At 47.4% G+C, this 18,846-nt stretch overlaps 1 protein-coding gene across 5 annotated transcripts in view; it reads left to right on the top strand.

Moving 5' to 3' along the window:
• Window positions 1–18,846, top strand: part of CAPRIN2 (caprin family member 2) — an 857,580-nt gene that overhangs the window by 286,479 nt on the left and 552,255 nt on the right. For all 5 annotated transcript variants that reach the window (XM_078673768.1, XM_078673767.1, XM_078673766.1 and 2 more), the window contains exon 9: window positions 16,083–16,604. In XM_078673768.1, coding sequence (XP_078529894.1) covers window positions 16,083–16,604 — 522 coding nt within the window. The remainder of the gene's footprint in view (window positions 1–16,082; window positions 16,605–18,846) is intronic.

Genomic DNA, 18,846 nt, shown 5'->3' with positions numbered 1-18,846 from the left:
TGGCTTCCTGGGCACATGCCAGTGTTCTGTTCCTTCCCCGCATAATGAGGTTTTCCTTTGAAGGGCGGGGCATAATTACTGTGGAAGCGTTCTTGCACAGATATGCGATTTCCGTGCTCTTGCTCTCGCCAAAAGTACGCGGTAATGCGATGCAGCAAGAAATCCAAGCTTTCAACAAGAAATATGAAAAGACACCTTTTGTCGTGAAGCTGCCGTAAGTAACTCTGCTGCCGTTTTTTACTGTCCGTTAAGTTTCTCCATTTGGTGCTTATTGGGTTTCACACAGCCCGCGTGCACCATTTGCAGGCTTTTAAGGTGACCTTTTAATTTATCACTGCATTATTTTGTTTTAACGCCGGGAGCCGTTTGCATTTAAAGAACTAGATATCCCAGATTGCGAACTCGGACGTCGAGCTCGCCTCTGTCCCTGGAACCAGTTAGCATTGTGGGACCTGTGGTTCCAAATTGCTTGTTGCATTCAGCTTCTGGGCCCTGCAATAGCAGCTCCGAGGGCCCAGGCTCCTCCTGGGTTTTCGCGATGCCTGACCCTCACGTGCTGTGTGCCTGAAGGCTATAGCAACTCGCACCGCGACAGGAAGTTGCACTTCTACACCTTCCCCAAGGACCCGGAGCTGGGTCGGCTCTGGGTTAACAATATGTCCCACACGGGCGTCAGTGGTTTCAGCACTTTTGAGCCCTCTTCAGGCCATCAACTCTGCAGCCTGCATTTCCCTGGTGGCGCTAAAACCACCTACTCCACCCCTTGCTGTCTCCGGCTCACTCTAGCTGCACCAGTTGCCTATCCCGTTCTCATTGCAAAGCACTCTGCAGCATACTTTCCGCGTGTTCTACCTCTCTCTGCCCACACTAATTACTGTGCAGCTAGGAATACTTTTTCATGCTGTCCATCCTCTGTAGCTGGGTCGGCTCTGGGTTAACAATATGTCCCACACGGGCGTCAGCGGTTTCAGCACTTTTGAGCCCTCTTCAGGCCATCAACTCTGCAGCCTGCATTTCCCTGGTGGCGCTAAAACCACCTACTCCACCCCTTGCTGTCTCCGGCTCACTCTAGCTGCACCAGTTGCCTATCCCGTTCTCATTGCAAAGCACTCTGCAGCATACTTTCCGCGTGTTCTACCTCTCTCTGCCCACACTAATTACTGTGCAGCTAGGAATACTTTTTCATGCTGTCCATCCTCTGTGGTAGGTGTCCGGTGTGGCGCCCCTTCCAGCAGGCGCAGCACGCATGGGTTATTATTCACTCGTGGCCACGGATCACACCATACTGATGGATGCTTTCCGGGTGGGGGGGAAGCTCTACAGTTTCTGGCATCTTTGTAGATTTTTTGTGTAGGCTAATGTGCACGTGGACCTCCATCCACCACTCATTTAAAAAAATATTATTCTCCCATTAATCCCGAGGACAGACTATAATCCGTTGAATTGCTACAAGGAATTCCGATTTACTTAACGCTGCTGCTTAATCCGTACCTCAAAATCAGAATAGGAAGAATGTTATAAATTTGAGGTTTGTCATTACCGCTCCAGTGCAGAATAACTCCAAGAAAACCTGCTGACGGAGACTTCTGGAAAGCTTACTTCTGCTGTGCCCAGCAAATGAATGTTAATCAGCCCAGTCAGTTCAGAGGTGGGGGATCGTGTAGAAGCAGTACTGTTCCATACAGAAGGGAGAATTGGTGTGTGTATCCTTCATTACAGTAGTAGTGTCCACAACTGTAAAATAATTTACAGTAATCGCCTACGTAAACTAGAAGACTGTCTCGGTTATCACTAGAAGTTGACACTTTACATCTCACAGGCATGCCCATTGTCTGGACGCAATTTTCCTTTTTATAGTAAAGCAAATACTTGAGCATTGCAGAACTGTCAGATGAATTGCTTCACAATGGCCAGTCTTTTAAAATTGCTTTTATTATATTTGTGCGTTTCGATGTAAAGTATTATTCATGATTGTCTGTATTTTGTATAGCCCGAGGGCTAAAACAGCAAATAATAATTGTCTATCACTCTAAAAAATATATTACTATCAAGTAAATTGCAGTGAACTAAAGTACTTTAATATATTGGTTTAAAGCACATTAAGTAAATATCTTTAGAATTGTGAGAGCCCAATTTCTGATAGGGAGACTAAGTCTATGTGATTGTCGTGGCGGATGTTCTTGAGGGTTTTTGTGTGCATAACTAATAATAATGGGCATGGGTTGAGGACTGTAGCACACTGCAGTTCAATGGCTTGCAGGGGAGGAGACTCCTTGCAAGGTGAATATGTTCAATCGAGGCATGGTAAACATTCAGACAGAAATAATAAGTCAGATGATTTCCAAACCAAGATAACAATACACAGGCTCCCCATCCACTGTAGAAAAGCTTATTTTGACAGTTAAACAAATTCAAGGCAAATCTGGAAAATACTGAGGGTTACTTGGTATGTGACAATGTGTATGTATTGGGAATTCCTGAAAGAGTGATGAGCAATATGGAACCGTTGTTCAAGAAACTAATGTCTGAACTGTTTAATACATCTGAGATATCGAAGCATTGTACTGTTGAGCACTTGTGGATCTCACTCTGGTTCCATTCTGCTTCTAAACCAATTATTGTTACACTCTTCAGCTACAAATATTGTCATTCTGTCCACCTACTCATGCTAGACTTTCAGTAAAATGTCTTTTTCAGACTTCGCACTATAGTAAAACCGGCCCTCTTCTACCGCTCGGAATTGGTAGTTTTGGATAACCATTACACTAAGCATAAAGCCGCCAACCTGGCCCTCACTTTATCGCCTCACTCTATCTATCGCCCTCTAACTATCTTATCTATTTTTCTATCGCGCTAGCTATCGCCCTCACTCTATCTACCTCACTCCTATCTATCAATCTATCGCCCTCACTTTATCAATCTTTTGCCCTCACTCTATCTATCGCCCTCACTCTTATCACATCACCACAGCATCACTTAGCACCACCACAGCATCACTCGGGGGCACCACAACATCACTCAGGGGCACCACAACATCACTATGCGCTACCACAGCATCACTGAATGCCACAGCATCACTCAGCGCCACCATAGCATCAATCTGTGCAACCATTCAACAACTGGTTCAAATATGTTCTCTCAATGTTTCAAGCTTAATTACAAATGTTACAAAAAGATGTCAATATTTCACTTCTGTTCTTGGATTTTCGTCACAGTAAAATACACTGAACATAATCTTCATAAAATTTATTTACAAAAGTTTAGGCTATTGCCATTACAAATTACAAAAACTTTTATTTAAGTATTAAAAAAATTAAAAGCCGTTGTTTGTAATATCAATACATCGAAGTCTCGTAAATACAACACATATTGTATTACAAATGCTATAGGTGTCACATTTGCAAAAGTTGAATGAATGAAATGTTATTTATCTCCGCGCAACTATGCCCAATGGGCGTCAAGGCGCCTAACTCCAAAACTAGCTGACGGCAAACAGAAACCAGGAGCTCACTGGTAGGCTTTAATGAAGCACCAAGTTTTCAATGCCTTCCTGAAGAGATCCAGTGAAGGCTGTGATTTTATCTCTAAGGGGAGAGCATTCCACAGTTGTGGTGCAAGAATGGAGAAGGCTTTGCTCCCCCATCTCGCCATCCTGGCGCGCGGGACTACCAGTTGGTTAAGCTCGAGAGAGCGGAGGCATCTATTTGGGACATACCTAGTTAACAAAGACCCCAAAGCATCATTCGGGCCTGCCCTCAGGGCGCTGTAGGTAAGGCAAAGAAGCTTAAACGACACTCTGGAAGGGATGGGCAACCAGTGGAGACTCTTCCTTTACTATTGGCATTGTAAATGACAAAGCTATTAATTTCGCTATTTTCAAAACCAACACATAAATAAAAAATGTGTCATTTACAATACCAATAGCTCAAATTTTCCTAATGCAAGAACTATTGCATTGCAAATGCTTGTTTGCGTTGTGCAAGTCCTATTGCATACATAGATCTTTGACCTCTTCGATGCAGGTTGTTCATAACTGAAGTTCTGGTGTCACGGGTAGCCCTTAAATACTAGATTTAGGGGTGTCGGTGCAAATGGCCAGTGGGCTGCTTGCCCCAGTGGCTAATCTGCCCCTGAAGTGACTACATCCGGGGCTGTAGGTCAGTTTTAACCCAGAACCCACAATTCTGCCACTCCAATTGTGGTGTGGCTGGCCTTCTGGGGGTGTAGACCTCCTTGAGGGTGCAAATGTGCTTGGGGTAGGGGAGGGCGGTTTCCTCCTCAGTCAGCCCTGATGCACATCAGTTAGTGCAGCCTTTGAAGCTCACGGCCTTGATGTGCCACTTAATTAGCCTTCCTGGAATGGAGGTATAACCTCCCTGCCCACGTCTTTGTTCCTGACTCCTGGGAGTAATGACAATGCCAGGCAGGAGGTCAGAATACTGTCTGAGCAGCAGCAAGCATTGGCTGCCAGCCAGAACACAGAAGCTGCGGCAACCAGGTGTGCAACCTCCAAGGTAGCCACCTGAGTGCATGCCACATCGCCCTAGACATGAGATTTGGAATAAAATAACGTGCCTTCTAACCCCTAACACAAACGTGACATGTTTAGGAGGTACCATAATGAAGCTTCTAACCTCAGGTTTGCCTTTGTGCCAGCCTATTTTATCATATGGACCGGCAAACACGGTGTCATTAAACAGTGAAGGGCTCTTTAGAGACATATAAGCTTGCACTTACGTGTCCACACCTCTAATACATGGCACCCTGTTTCCTGAACTTTAGGAGGCCTTCCTTAGGAATGCCTGATTTATTTTAAAGGTAGTGCATAGACTACCATATATGGTGAGGGCCGAGTTTAGTTCAAGCAGTTTGCACTGCTCCTGCAGTTAGTGGCCTGCTGTCAGTTTACTTGTGTCACTCAGGGTGGGACAAACAGTTATGCAGGCCCTGGGGACCCTTTTACCACCCATGCCCAGGGTACCCCATGTCCCATATATTAGGGAATTATAAGGGGGTGGTTAAAGCATTGTCAGTTGGGGATGCCAATGTGCACAGCAGTGTTGGGGAGAGAGCACTGGCACTGGGGTATGGGCAGCAGACTCTAGTGCACTATCAGTCTTATCCATCAGCATTGGAGCACAGACTGGTGGGGGGAGGAGGAGGGCGCGGGAACATACAAAAAGGACACTGCCCTACAAACTTGTTGTGCTATTATTGTAAAAATAGGTCCCCTTAACCTATGCGGCAGAAAACCTTTTCACGGCTACAGAGATTCAAAATCTTGCAAACACTGTTTCCTACTAATTTTGCTCATCTATTGCACAATATCTTCTATTCATCAAATGCCACTGGCATAATTCACCTGATCATTAAATCTGGGTTATTGACAGGTTTCAAGATTGTTTTTGGACTAATACCTTCTTTAATCCATTCATTATTTTCAAGTCTGCGGATTCGTGACAGTTCTCCTATTTATTGGTTGTGGCCTTATCTTTTTTTCTAGTTAAGAAATAAAACCTGTTCAACGACATGAATTTTGATTATCCCACCGAAAATCAGTGCCTAGAAAACCTGGCTTATTATCTTGGATATAAATATTTCACAACCCAGAGTGAGATCTTTCTCCCTAGTAAGACCAGTCTTCTGGTGCATAAACTGTTTACAAGAAACCATCTTGGAAGTTTAATTGGAAATAACTCGAGTAGCATCTCTAAATAGGAAACAGCTGTTTCGGCCACTGTTGATGCACCGGCTAGTCACTCCTGTAATCGTAAAATATGCCCGTATGATGGCCCATCTATCTTTCCAGTGTTCTATCCAGCAATAACTCCAAACTTTAATCATCAGCTGTAACCGGAATCAACACAAAGAAATGTATCCATCTCTGTATTCTCTCAATCTGCATGATCCGTTTCAATAGATTTGCCCATCTTTCGTCAGCAGTCTCTAAACCAAAAATTAAAAGTTGCTCCATTGACTATTCCTATGCTGCTTTGAGTTACTCTTTTAATGCCCATAACAAGCTCACCTCATCTTTCTCCCTTTTCTACCTTGAGGTACAGAAGTCAGTCATTACAGTGCTGGTCTTGTCCAGGCTAAACTATTGCAATGCTTAATATTTAGGCATTCCTCAATGAGCACTAAAGAAACTTCAAACTCTGCAGCATGCAGCGGCCCAACTCCATAGGAGGGTCCCCAAGTTTGAGTTTATTTCAAAGGTTCTGGTGGAGCTTCATTGGTTCCCTGTTGAGAACAATCGCTTTCAAGGCACTCTGTTTGGCTCACAAGGTTCTGCATCGCAGAGGTCCTGTTCATACAAGGAGGATGTTCTCCTGGTAAATTCCCATAAATAAACTTTACTCCAGTTTATTTCCACTATAAAAAGGGGAAAGGACTGTTCTTGCTTATTTGGAAACAAAAGGAGGAAGTATGCCAAAGAACAGTTTGTACATTTTCCTTTTTGTTCCTTGTGGCATTAGTAAGAAACAGAAGGATTTGCCTGCTTTTCATTTTTTACTTTATCAGCCCTTCTATAATCTCTTCATATAAAAAAAAAAATGTTTGCAGGTAGTTTTACATGATTTTGTATGGTATTGTAAATGCCTAAATTCTTCTATCTCAGTTAACAATCTAGGAATGTTGTGGACTCTGATGGTTCCAGTTTTAGCTCTTGTATTTCTAGCATTTGGTTCATCAGCCTCTATTTCTATTCTGTCTCCTCTTTTATCTCTCATATAACAAGGGAGCAGTTATTTAGCCCCCACGGGTGCCGCGAAGAAGTAAAATAGAAACCTCTACACTTAACTGGGGCAGCCATCTTGAGCAGTGGGACGGGCCTAAGCAGGAGAACAAAGCGATTCAGCGCAAGAGGGGCAGAAACATCGTACGTCGGTAACATGGCATTATGGCCGGCACTCAGATGAGATTAGCGCGTGCACACCCAGAGCGCTAACCTCCCCAACCATTGAAAGCCTTGTATCATACCACCAAGGGCCACCGGAGACACCCCGCCGCGGATCGAAAAGCGAAACGGAAACCCCTTATTGCATCGAGGGTAGCCACCTTGCACAAAAGGGGGGCGGAGCAAAGAAGACGACAAGCGGGTTTTGGCGCAAAGACCATGATAAGGCACCATGCAAACAGATGAGGCGAGGCAGAGAGACGCACAACAAGCGGACTGTAGGCTAAATGCAGGATGTCCACCAACTAACGCACGGAGGGTGCGGAGAGCGGGAGACGAGAAAACAGAAAATAAGTCTCGGAGCGCTGGGTAAAGGGCAGTCGGCTGTTCGATCACACAACGAGCTGAAGCCAAACTCCAGGGCCGAAGAAATAACTGCACTAACAAAGTAAAGCTCTTTCGGCGGACAAGTCACAGGGCTCAGATGGTCCATGTGACACCGAGAAGTACAGGAAGAGAAGTGCCCAATATACTGCTCATAGCACAGTCAGCCCAAGCAGAAACCAGAACCATTGCGCCGGTTACTGGCACCTCAATAGCTCGGGTTGTTTTAAGAATCAAAGGTAGGTCGGCGAGGGGAGCGATATAGAGGCCAACCATAGCCATCCACCAGAGGGGACTGTCCATCCACTCACCAAAGCTAAAGGTGCAGAAAAAGTAAATACGCCAAGGCAGAGCAAACGAAGAGTTAAAAGAGCGGATACAAACGATCAACCATAGCAAAACCGCAGGGGTCACTGCACACTCCAAATATAAGGACCCCAAACGTGGCAGAAAAAAAGGCCCTAAGATCCCAAACTAACAAAAGAGAAAGCAGACCAAGAGCCACAGGGTGCACCAAGCAAGAGAGCCCAGACCTGAGCACCTCTCCAAAACCACGCGCGAACAACAGCGTCCAACAAGTAATCCCATCCCATCCCATCCCATCCCATCCCATCGAGCAGTGACAAAAGATACAAACTCCTGCGGGAGAAAAGAGGACTAGGTATAAACAAAATGGCCGGTAATGAAACCAAGGTGGCGCCAATAGCAAAGAAAACCAAACCGGAAGGCCAACCAGGTTCCCCCTTCAAACAAAAGGCGGACCTCAGCAGCACTCTGGACAGCATACTTAAAAAGCTGGCGGAAGTCCGCGACTTAGCCAAATCTACAAAGAATACCACAGACACCATACAACTGGAACTGGCAGCCGTCAGAGCAGACATCCATTCGACAAACAAGACTCAACAGTAGAACAAAGAGTGAGATATTGAAGACCCAGCGCAGCTCACAGGCAAAACAATGGGCACCATCGCCAAAGCAACCACAGATCTCCGCAAACAGGCTGCTGAGTTCGAGGACCGACAAAGAAAAGGGAACATCCGAATCCTGGGAGTGCCGGAGGGAGTGGAGGAGAAAGCGGGATCCTGTTTGGCAATGATACACGAGCTCATACCCAAACTAACTAACCTCAAATTTGAAAACCACTTCGAACTAGACAAGGCCTACAGAGTCCTGGCTTTTAGACAAACCAACAGAGCAAGCCCAAGACCGATAATTTGCAAACCAGTACGTTCTCACCAGACCTACGCCATCTTTGGGTTCGCAAGAAAGAACCCCGACCTACAGTGGGAAGGACACAAGATTATCCTCACACGGGACTACTTGAACACAGTGGTCATTAGGAAAGGCTTTCTGGCTAGGTTAAGAAAAGAAAACATCACCTTTTCGTTCGCCAGACCAGCCAGATTCATGGTAAACAACAAAGGAATCTCGTTAACGTTTGAAGACCCAGCGGAACGGTCACGATACTTATATGGCCCAGCCCTACAGGAAATGGAGACGACAATTATGTCAAGCAAAAGAAGCGCCTCACCGGAACTCTGTGCCTTTAACAGGCCCGGTCGCCCCACGCTCCTCCTTACCCCTGCTTCCTGGTTTGCCGCTCTCCACGCCGCATCTCCTGTAGGCACCCCAGCCGCCGCCAGCCCACACTCTATTTCCCGCCGCCAGCCCGCACTCTATTTTCCCGCCGCTGCCTCCCTGCGGCCCCGCCCCACCGACAGCCGATTGGATCCACGCTCCCGCCACCCAGCGGACCCTCCCTCCCGGCTCCCTTATGACGCCCCCACGCACGCGCAGCGGGCGCGCCGATTGTGCGCCGAAGGCGTGCCAAAGGCAAGCCCGTCTGCGCCCGTCCGCACCTGGCCCGCGCCCTGCGCCAGGACCCCTGGCCCCCACCGAAGCAAGACGACCCGACGGACCTACGACACCGCCACCCTCAACGCACTCCATGCCGGCCGGAACCCCGCCTGCTGCCGATCCACCCCGAGACGCATCCACGGACCCTTCACCTGCAAAGCCTGCAAATTCACCTGCCCCCGAACCTGCACCGCACCCGCAAGTCGAGCACCAGCAGCAACCACCTGAAGTGCATGCTGCTCAACACCTGCTCCGTCCAGACACGCCGTGGAACTCTGGAACCTCCTCGACGCTACATCACCGGACGTCGCCTTCCTCACCGAAACCTGGATGAACGCCTCCTCTGCACCCGACATCGCCATCCCGGACGGGTACAAGATCATCACGAGGGACCGCATCAACCAGACCGGAGGAGGCATCGCCATCGTCCACAAGAACACCATCCACATCACGACCGACGCCAACGACTCCTTCGCCGCAGCCGAACATCTCCACTTCCAAATTCACACCGACCCAAAGACGACGCTCAGAGGCACCCTCGTCTACAGACCCCCGGGACCACGACACAATTCAGCGAAGACATCACAGACTTCATCAGCCCGCACGTCCTCCCCTCCGCTGACTACATCCTCGTAGGGGACCTCAACTTCCACCTGGAGAACAACAAGGACCGCAACACCACCGCCCTGCTGGAAAACCTCGCCAACCTCGGACTCAAGCAACTGGTCAATACCCCCACCCACTACGCCGGCCACACGCTTGATCCAGTCTTCTCTTCCAGGAAGTACATCACCTTCAGCCACGCCACCGGACTCCACTGGACCGACCACAGCTGCGTCCACTTCAGCTTCAAAAGAACCACGACCCACCACCACCCGCAACAAGTATCTCACAGGAATTGGAGCAAGATCACCGCGGACCAGCTCACCACCTCCCTCAGCCAAAGCCCACCCGCCAACACAACGGACCCCAACGAAGCAGCCTGCAACTTCACACAGTGGCTGACCGCCTGCGCCGACTACCTCGCGCCACTAAAGAACCCTCCCAGCAGACCCAGAAGCAAGAAGGCATCCTGGTTCACCGACGAACTCAAGGACTCCAAGAAGACCTGCCGCACCCTCGAGAAAGCCTGGCTCCTCCACCGGACCACCGACAACATGACCGCCCTCAAACACGCTACCCGCAAGCACCACCAGCTCATCCGCACCACCAAGAAGAAATCCCTGAAGGAACGACTGGACAACAACGCCCACGACAGCAAGGAACTCTTCACCATCGTCAAGGAGTTCTCCAACCCCAGCACCGGCACCAACGACATCACTCCGTCACAAGACCTCTGCGACTCCCTCGCCTCGTTCTTCCACCGCAAGATCACCGACATCCACAACAGCTTCGGCGCACCACTCACGCACCCAACCGTCGAACCCACGCCCCCCACCGCCACCCTTCGCACCTGGACCACGGTGACCCCCGAAGACACAAACCGCACGATGAACACCATCCACTCCGGATCACCAACCGACCCCTGCCCACACCACGTCTTCAACAAGGCCGACTCCACCATCGCACCCCAACTCCGGAACATCATCAACACCTCCTTCAACACCGCCACCTTCCCGGAGAGCTGGAAGCATGCCGAGCTCAGCGCCCTCCTGAAGAAACCTACAGCGGACCCCACCGACCTCAAAAACTTCCGCCCCATTTTGCTCCTCTCTTTTCCTGCTAAAGTCATCGAGAAGATAGTCAACAGACAGCTGACCGCCTTCCTCGAGACGAACGGATCCCTCGACCCCTCGCAGTCCGGCTTCAGAGCCAACCACAGCACCGAGACCGCCCTCATCGCAGCCACCGACATCCGGACCCTGCTCGACAAGGGGGAAACAGTGGCCCTCATCCTCCTGGACCTCTCCGCTGCGTTCGACACTGTCTGCCACCGCACCCTAGTCCAGCGCCTCAGCAACATCGGTATCCAAGAGAAGGCACTGGAGTGGATCATCTCGTTCCTTGCCGGAAGAACACAAAGAGTCCGCCTCCCCCCGTTTCGCTCCGAGGCCACCGAAGTCATCTGCGGCGTCCCGCAGGGATCTTCACTCAGCCCCACCCTCTTCAACGTCTACATGAGGCCTCTTGCAGCCATCGCACGCCAGCACAACCTCAACATCATCTCTTACGCCGACGACACCCAGCTGATCCTCTCCCTCACCAGAGACCCCGACGCCGCCAGAACCTGCCTACACGAAGGGATGAAAGACGTCGCCGAGTGGATGAAGGACAGCCGCCTGAAACTGAACTCGGACAAGACGGAAGTCCTCATTCTGGGATCTTCACCCTCCGCCTGGGACGACTCCTGGTGGCCCCCAGCCCTGGGCACCGCACCCAAGCCAACCGACCACGCACGCAACCTGGGCTTCATCCTGGACTCCTCCCTCTCGATGACCAGACAAGTCAACGCCGTCTCCTCATCGTGCTTCAACACCCTACGTATGCTTCGCAAGATCTTCCGCTGGATCCCGACCGAGACCAGGAAGACTGTCACCCAGGCACTCGTCACCAGCCGACTGGACTACGGAAACGCCCTCTACGCCGGAACCACAGCCAAGCTACAGAAAAGACTCCAGCGCATCCAGAACGCCTCCGCCCGACTCATCCTGGATGTCCCCCGACGCAGCCACATCTCCAACCACCTGAGGGACCTGCACTGGCTCCCCGTCGACAAGAGGATCACGAACGGCTCCTCACCCACGCACACAAGTCTCTCCACGACCTGGGCCCCAAGTACCTCAACGACCGCCTGACCTTCTACACGCCCACCCGCCAGCTACGTTCTACCAGCCTCGCCCTCGCAGCCGTACCACGCATCCGAAGAGCCACCGCCGGAGGAAGATCCTTCTCTTACCTGGCTGCCAAGACATGGAACTCCCTCCCCATCCACCTTCGGCTGACTCAGGACCATCTCGCCTTCAGGAAACAACTCAAGACCTGGCTATTCAAGCAGTAGCATACCCCCTCCCCCAAGCGCCTTGAGACCCTCCCGGGTGAGTAGTGCGCTATACAAATGGTATGATTGATTGATTGATTGAACTCTCAAATGAATAGGCAAGACCCCCAAGGAGCTTACCGAGAGAATTCACATTATACAATATCTCGAGGCATTAACAGTAACACAATCTACCTCATATGCCTACAAAGACTGCAAGCTCTGTACAACAAAACCTACCTCAAATCAAGCCAACGCAAATCCCAGACGAGTGGCCAGAGAAGAAGTCAACCAGTTCACCAGCTCACCAATAAACTGTCTATATCCTTTAACTTCTAGGCATGAACGAACAATGATCAGGCATTTGTGATAGACAGGTCTAGCCTTGTAAGGGGACGTGCTTAGAATAGATCTAGACCGTGAATTAATTGAACGCATTACAGACTGATCTGAAAATTGTATCCCTTAACGTCAAAGGTCTAAACCACCCGATTAAGAGAAAGAAAGTACTAGACTAGACTATCTTGCAAAGACTAAAAGCGATATTATCCTACTACAGGAAACAAAACTCTCCATGGATGACGCAAGTAAGCTTAGGGCAAGATGGATAGGCCAGACAGCATGCTCACCAGCAGTGGGCAAAAAACGAGGTCTAATCACCCTGATTAACAGCAAATCCAACATTACCATTGAGAAAGAACAGTATGACAAAGAGGGCAGACTACTAATCACACAGCTAAAAAGAGGTGTAGAATCCATTCTGGTAGCAAACATATACGCACCAAACACAGACTCAACATTCTGGGAGGAGGGTAACAAAGGAACTAGAGGCACACCAATCGAACCAAATGATCGTCCTGGCAGGTGACTTCAACCTTGTACTGGACCACACCCTAGATAGACAATCAGGGTCCCAGACTCGACCTCCCGCTTCCCACAACAACCTAAAGAACATATGCACCAGATTCAACCTTAAAGACCCATGGCGCCTACAACACCCAGACACCAGAGATTACACATTCTATTCCGACCCCCACAACTCCTACAGTAGATAGACTACATCCTCATCTCAGACTCACGCTCACCTGATAGAACACACAGATATAGCGGCAAGAACAATCTCAGACCACTCCTGTATTAGCCTACATCTTATGGGCCAACACAATGAGAACATCACCCACAGGTGGTGCCTCAACAACATTACCATGGCGAAACAGGAAGACAAAAATAGAATCGAAAAAGCCATCAAATACTATATAAAAGAGTAAAAGAGAATGACACACCAGACATAGATCCAAAAAGTCTGTGGGATACCCTTAAGGCGACCATCACGGGCACATTAATAGAAATCAAAGCCAGAAGAGGCAGAAACAAAAGCACAGTTAGACCAGCTAGAAAGCGATATCAAACAACTAGAAACGAAACACATCAGATACCTCGGACAAAGCCACCCTTGCAAAACTCACAGGGAAAAGTACGAATTCAATAGAATTCTAAGCGAACCAGCCAGTCTATGGATAAGAAAATACAAACAAATCCACCTCTACGAAGCAAAGAAGGCGGGGAAAATCCTAGTGTCAACACAAACAAAGGCAACACTGTATTTCCACAATCACAGACGCATGCAACAAAACACACACCTGACATGAAGATATCCTACACACGTTTATGGAATTCTAAAAAGAGCTATACAAAAAAGACGACAACTATGACCAGGACGGCTGCCCAGCCTACCTAGACGGTATGAACCTACCCACGATAACGATAGAGGAAGCTAAGACACTAGGTCAAGACATAACAATGGCAGAGATCACCACAGCCATTAGTGCACTAAAGGACAACAAATCCCCAGGACCGGATGGATACACGGCGCCCTTTTACAAAACGTTCCAAGACCAGCTACTGCCGATCTTGACGAAAGTTTTCAACCACTGTGGCACAGAAGGGGTAGTAACCGAATCAATGTCACAAGCCAATATAATTGTAATACCCAAAGAAGGCAAAGACGCACAATGGCCCAAAAACTACCGACCCATATCACTGAAACTTAGATTGCAAATTATACGCCAAAATCTTAGCCACAAGTATTAGTGCTCCCTCAGCTGATTGACCGCACTCAGGTAGGATACCTGAAAACACGCATGTCGCACGACAACACGAGACTCCTCTGCCAGATAATAGAACACAGCTAGGTACCAAACTCACTGAACAAGAACTACACTCCTTTTGGGCAGCCCCCCTTGAAAAACATGATATCGCTGGTCTTGGCACAAACGAAATTCTGGCTACTACACCAAACATACTGGACACCAGCGCGTCTAGCATCGATAGGTCTGAGACATAATGACAGATGCTGGAACTGTGACAGAGAAAAAGGTGACCTTGCACACCTCATCTATCACTGCAGTAAGGTCAGCAAATTCTGGGGGAAGGTGTTCAACATCATCAACAAAACTGTAGGCTGCACTCTAGACCGAACATTCGCCACAACTACCACGGCCCATATCACAACTGACGTAGCCACACAACAGGACAGATACCTCCTGGACTTCCTATTAACGACGGCAGTCAAAACTGTTCTAGCAAAATGGAAAGATGCCTCCAAAGTCACATTCAAAGGGTGGCTGAACTGGGTGACATTTCTCAGAGGAGCGGACAACACTGCTCTCAGACACACACCATGGAAGAACCCCAACAGAGCAATGTGGTTGAAACTAGACACATTCCTAAGCCCATACAAACCACCATGAAGATCAAAAATCCTGAACCTAATCAGCTATACACCATTCCAGGGCCACCTAACGACCTGTCACTACACAACCACCCACCAACTTTGTTCTGTGTACATTTTATGTATCATCTATACACGCAACCATCAGCGATCACTTAAATGTTCAATGTTATATGTGCAAAAGGAGGGGCAGTCACCTGAAGACCTTAAAACCAACCAACGAACTTGACTCTAACATTTTTACCACCAAAAGCCGGATTGTCCGATGTGAATGCCCGAAAACATGTTTTTTTGTTGTATGTCACTTTGTTCTCTGTATCATGTAAATAGCAATAAAAAATTTTTTTTTTTAAAAGGAGCAGTTGTCAAGACCTGCGTAGCAATGTTTGTATTATGTCCACTTACTATCTAGGATGACTTCTTTTTGTTGATAATTGAAACTATTTAGTCCTATTGATGCTTTAGCGTTTACAAGCCCCCTGCGTTGGCTTTTATCGTAATATAAAAACAATGATCAGATACTGCAAAAACTCAAGTTAATTGACCAAGGTCTGAGAGGGATTTCGCACTAGGACCATGACGTCCGGTCTCACTGGTTTGTTGTCACCTCAAACTAAAGCTAGTAGGCACTGCAGAGACCAGACATGGCCTTCCATCTTGAGAAACTCTAACGTTGGCTTGCAATTTGCAGCCTCACCTAAAATTGCTATAATGCTCCAAATATCTCGATGTTACGATGCTAAAAATTCAAAACCATGTTAGAAATGTTTATGCTGTTTTTGCGGATCATAACTGGTTTTGCTATATTCATTATTGTATTCTATGTGGTTTCCAGTCATAGTTCATGCACTAGACTAAGATTTTCAAACACATACTTAAAATGTATGTCCTGTTTTTTTAGTGCCATTTTGAGTTTTCATTTATGAAAGAGTTTGGAGTTCCACTGTGTCCCAGAATTCATCTTCTGGTGCTGATCCTTACCAACAAACACTAAATGCGTAGTATTGCTCCTGATTGTAGTCCAGCTAGATTTCTAATTGGTATTGGTGCACTGACTACGTCCTTGCATCGGAGGATTAGAAATCTGACCCCTGCAACTCGGTGTAGGACTAGGGGAGGCAGATCTCATCAGTTTGATTTACACTATGCCCCCTCATATTGCACCATGTTGTAGCATATATTGTCAATTGCTAATTTAGTATGGTCTCATTCATGATTACAGTATTTTTCAGTTTCTGAACAGGAGATATTTGCCAGAAGGAGACTGCATTAAGAAAGAGCTTGCCAAACCAAAACCATGGAACTCTGATTATGTGGGAAAGCCTCCAACTCTGCAGTCCTGGAACATAGTTACGAAGGAGGTGGACCCAAAGATTCATCCGCTAACTCCAGTTCAAAATCCTTCAAAGCAGAGACGAGCTATGAATTTCATTCCAAAAGAACAATCCTGGCAAGAAAATATTGACCTAAAATTGCCAATACCTGTTCAAGGCCTGCAGTCTTCAGTTCAAGGCTTGCCGTCTTCAGTTCAAGGCCTGCCGTCTTCAGTTCAAGGCCTGCCGTCTTCAGTTCAAGGCCTGCCGTCTTCAGTTCAAGGCCTGCCGTCTTCAGTTCAAGGCCCGCAGTCTTCAGTTCAGGGCCTGCCGTCTTCAGTTCAGGGTCCACAGTCAATGCAGCCACTAAAGCAACGGGGAGCAGCGAATCTTATACCAAAGGAAGTTCCAAGACCGAAAGTTGAGATCCCACCCAAAGAGGTATGTTTGTTGGACATAGCTTCATTGTTTGGTTCTAGGAAATTCGAGCCCATTACATTGAAAATGCACATTTATCAGTTTTTGGTCAATTGCATTCCTTTATTAGGTGCAAAGTATAAATTAAATTCTATTGCAGCTCAGATGTTGTCCAGTTTACAACTGAAATGTTTTGAAAGGGTTGTACCATGTCGAATTTGGTTAAGAATGAGTAGACCCTGCCTTTCATAGTTTGGAACGAACGAGATCTTGGTGGCCACAGATGCGTGGATTTTAGAAGGGCCTGTTGCCGGCTAGGACCATACCAGCTCACCAATCTCTATTAAAGCTCAGCAAATGCTAATGCGGTTTGCTTTCCGCTCTAACAATAATTTAAAGGTATACTGTAAAATATTTTGACACATTGTAGTGATTGAAATAAGTCAGTTGTGCTTTGAAGTACAGGACAGACGCATCTACAACCAACCTATTGATATCTTGGTTTATAAATGTGTTGCCTCAAATCCACAAGTGTCATTAAGCAGGGGTGAACACAAAATGTAAATGTTCAGCACACATTGACTTACACATCACTTGATAAAACTTCAGTAAAGACCTTATCCTTTTATAATTTTTAGATTTATGCAGTATAAGACGGTGAAACTAAGAATCCAACAAATACTAGGGTTTACATGGAGCTGCATGCAGCGATATGTACCAAACTTTGATTTTAATTGCTATTGAATGAAAACCCTTTTGTGATGCAAAACGCAGTATTTGCAAACATTTTTAGTTTGTTTTTAATACATTTGTTGAACATTCTTCTGTGGCAATACATTATAAATGGGATTGTCAAAGATTTGAAAAACATAATTCTTATGTAAATAAATCACAAAGATCTTGATCGGTATTTATGTATATGGAAATTACTAATTACCTAAAAATCATTAAAGGCTTCTGCGATTCTCAAATTCCGTTTCTTACTTTATGGATCCAATAGTGGAATTGCAGGTTGCACCATAAATAACATAATGAGACGAAGGTATGCAGGGAAATCCATCCCATAATCCTAGTTGAGTAGACGTTTCTAAGGCCTCTAGGGTTCATGTGGGTGCTGGTGGGACCTGTGGCTGCAAGTAAAAGTTCAGCAGTCATTCACCGTTTATCAATCCTTATTCCACGTTCCTGCATGGGTTATAACATTCATAAACAACCTATTATACTGATTAGTGCTGGCACAATTTTTACGTTGTGGCTTGCAGCAGAGTTCTGGGAGCAGAAGTGATTTCTAATTTTCTTTCCCCACTTTACAAGCATGAAAGACCAGTAGTCTGAGCAGATACCAGGCCTGTTTCTGCAACTCTGGTGTGGCAGTGCTTATTTGCCAACCTTGGGGGATGGTAATAATGTTTGCCCTTTTTCTCTGCCCGATACAAAAGGGGATGATGGACGGAGCGTTGGTGCAAATCAAACACTCACCCCCAGTCAACTGATCTGGGTTTAATCCATCACCATTCTTTAGCCCACTCAGCCACCCCATTTCAGACATGGCTATATGCAAATCAGTCTGACCCTGTGCCTCATGGGAACAGTCCAGCCTGAACTGCCAAGCCATGTCTTCCATGGACCGGAAACAAGCATCCTGGGACCGGTTTCGGATTCATAATCCTCATCAGCCAGGCTATCTTGAATCCAGTGGCCAAGTGAGCAAGGGACTCACGTCTGAGCATACCCTGCCACACTCAGGGCGAACAAAGCGATACAAAAGGGGATGATGGACGGAGCGTTTGAGCAAATCAAACACTCACCCCCAGTCAACTGATCTGGGTTTAATCAATCACCATTCTTTAGCCCACTCAGCCACCCCATTTCAGACATGGCTATATGCAAATCAGCCTGAATCTGTGCCTCATGGGAACAGTCCTAACAGGCTTAAGAACGGTGATGGATCAAGCCCAGATCTTTTGACTGGGTGTGAGTGTTTGATTGGTTCAGATGCTCCGTCCATCACCACCCCCTTTTGTGCCTCTGTAAGTGTGGCAGGGTATGCTCAGACGTGAGTCCCTTGCTCACTTTGCCACTGGATTCAAGCAAGCCGGGCTGAAGACGGCTGGAATGCCAGAAACCGGTCCTCGGAAGCTTGTTTCCGGCCCAGGGAAGGCATGGCTTGGCAGTTCGGGCTGGACTGTTCCCATGAGGCACAGGGTCAGACTGATTTGCATATAGCTGAACTGGGGTGGCAGAGTGGGCTAAAGAACGGTGATGG

This window comes from Lissotriton helveticus, chromosome 1_1 (assembly GCF_964261635.1).
Source record: "Lissotriton helveticus chromosome 1_1, aLisHel1.1, whole genome shotgun sequence".
NCBI lineage: Eukaryota > Metazoa > Chordata > Amphibia > Caudata > Salamandridae > Lissotriton > Lissotriton helveticus.
This window is presented reverse-complemented; position numbering and strand designations above follow the sequence as displayed.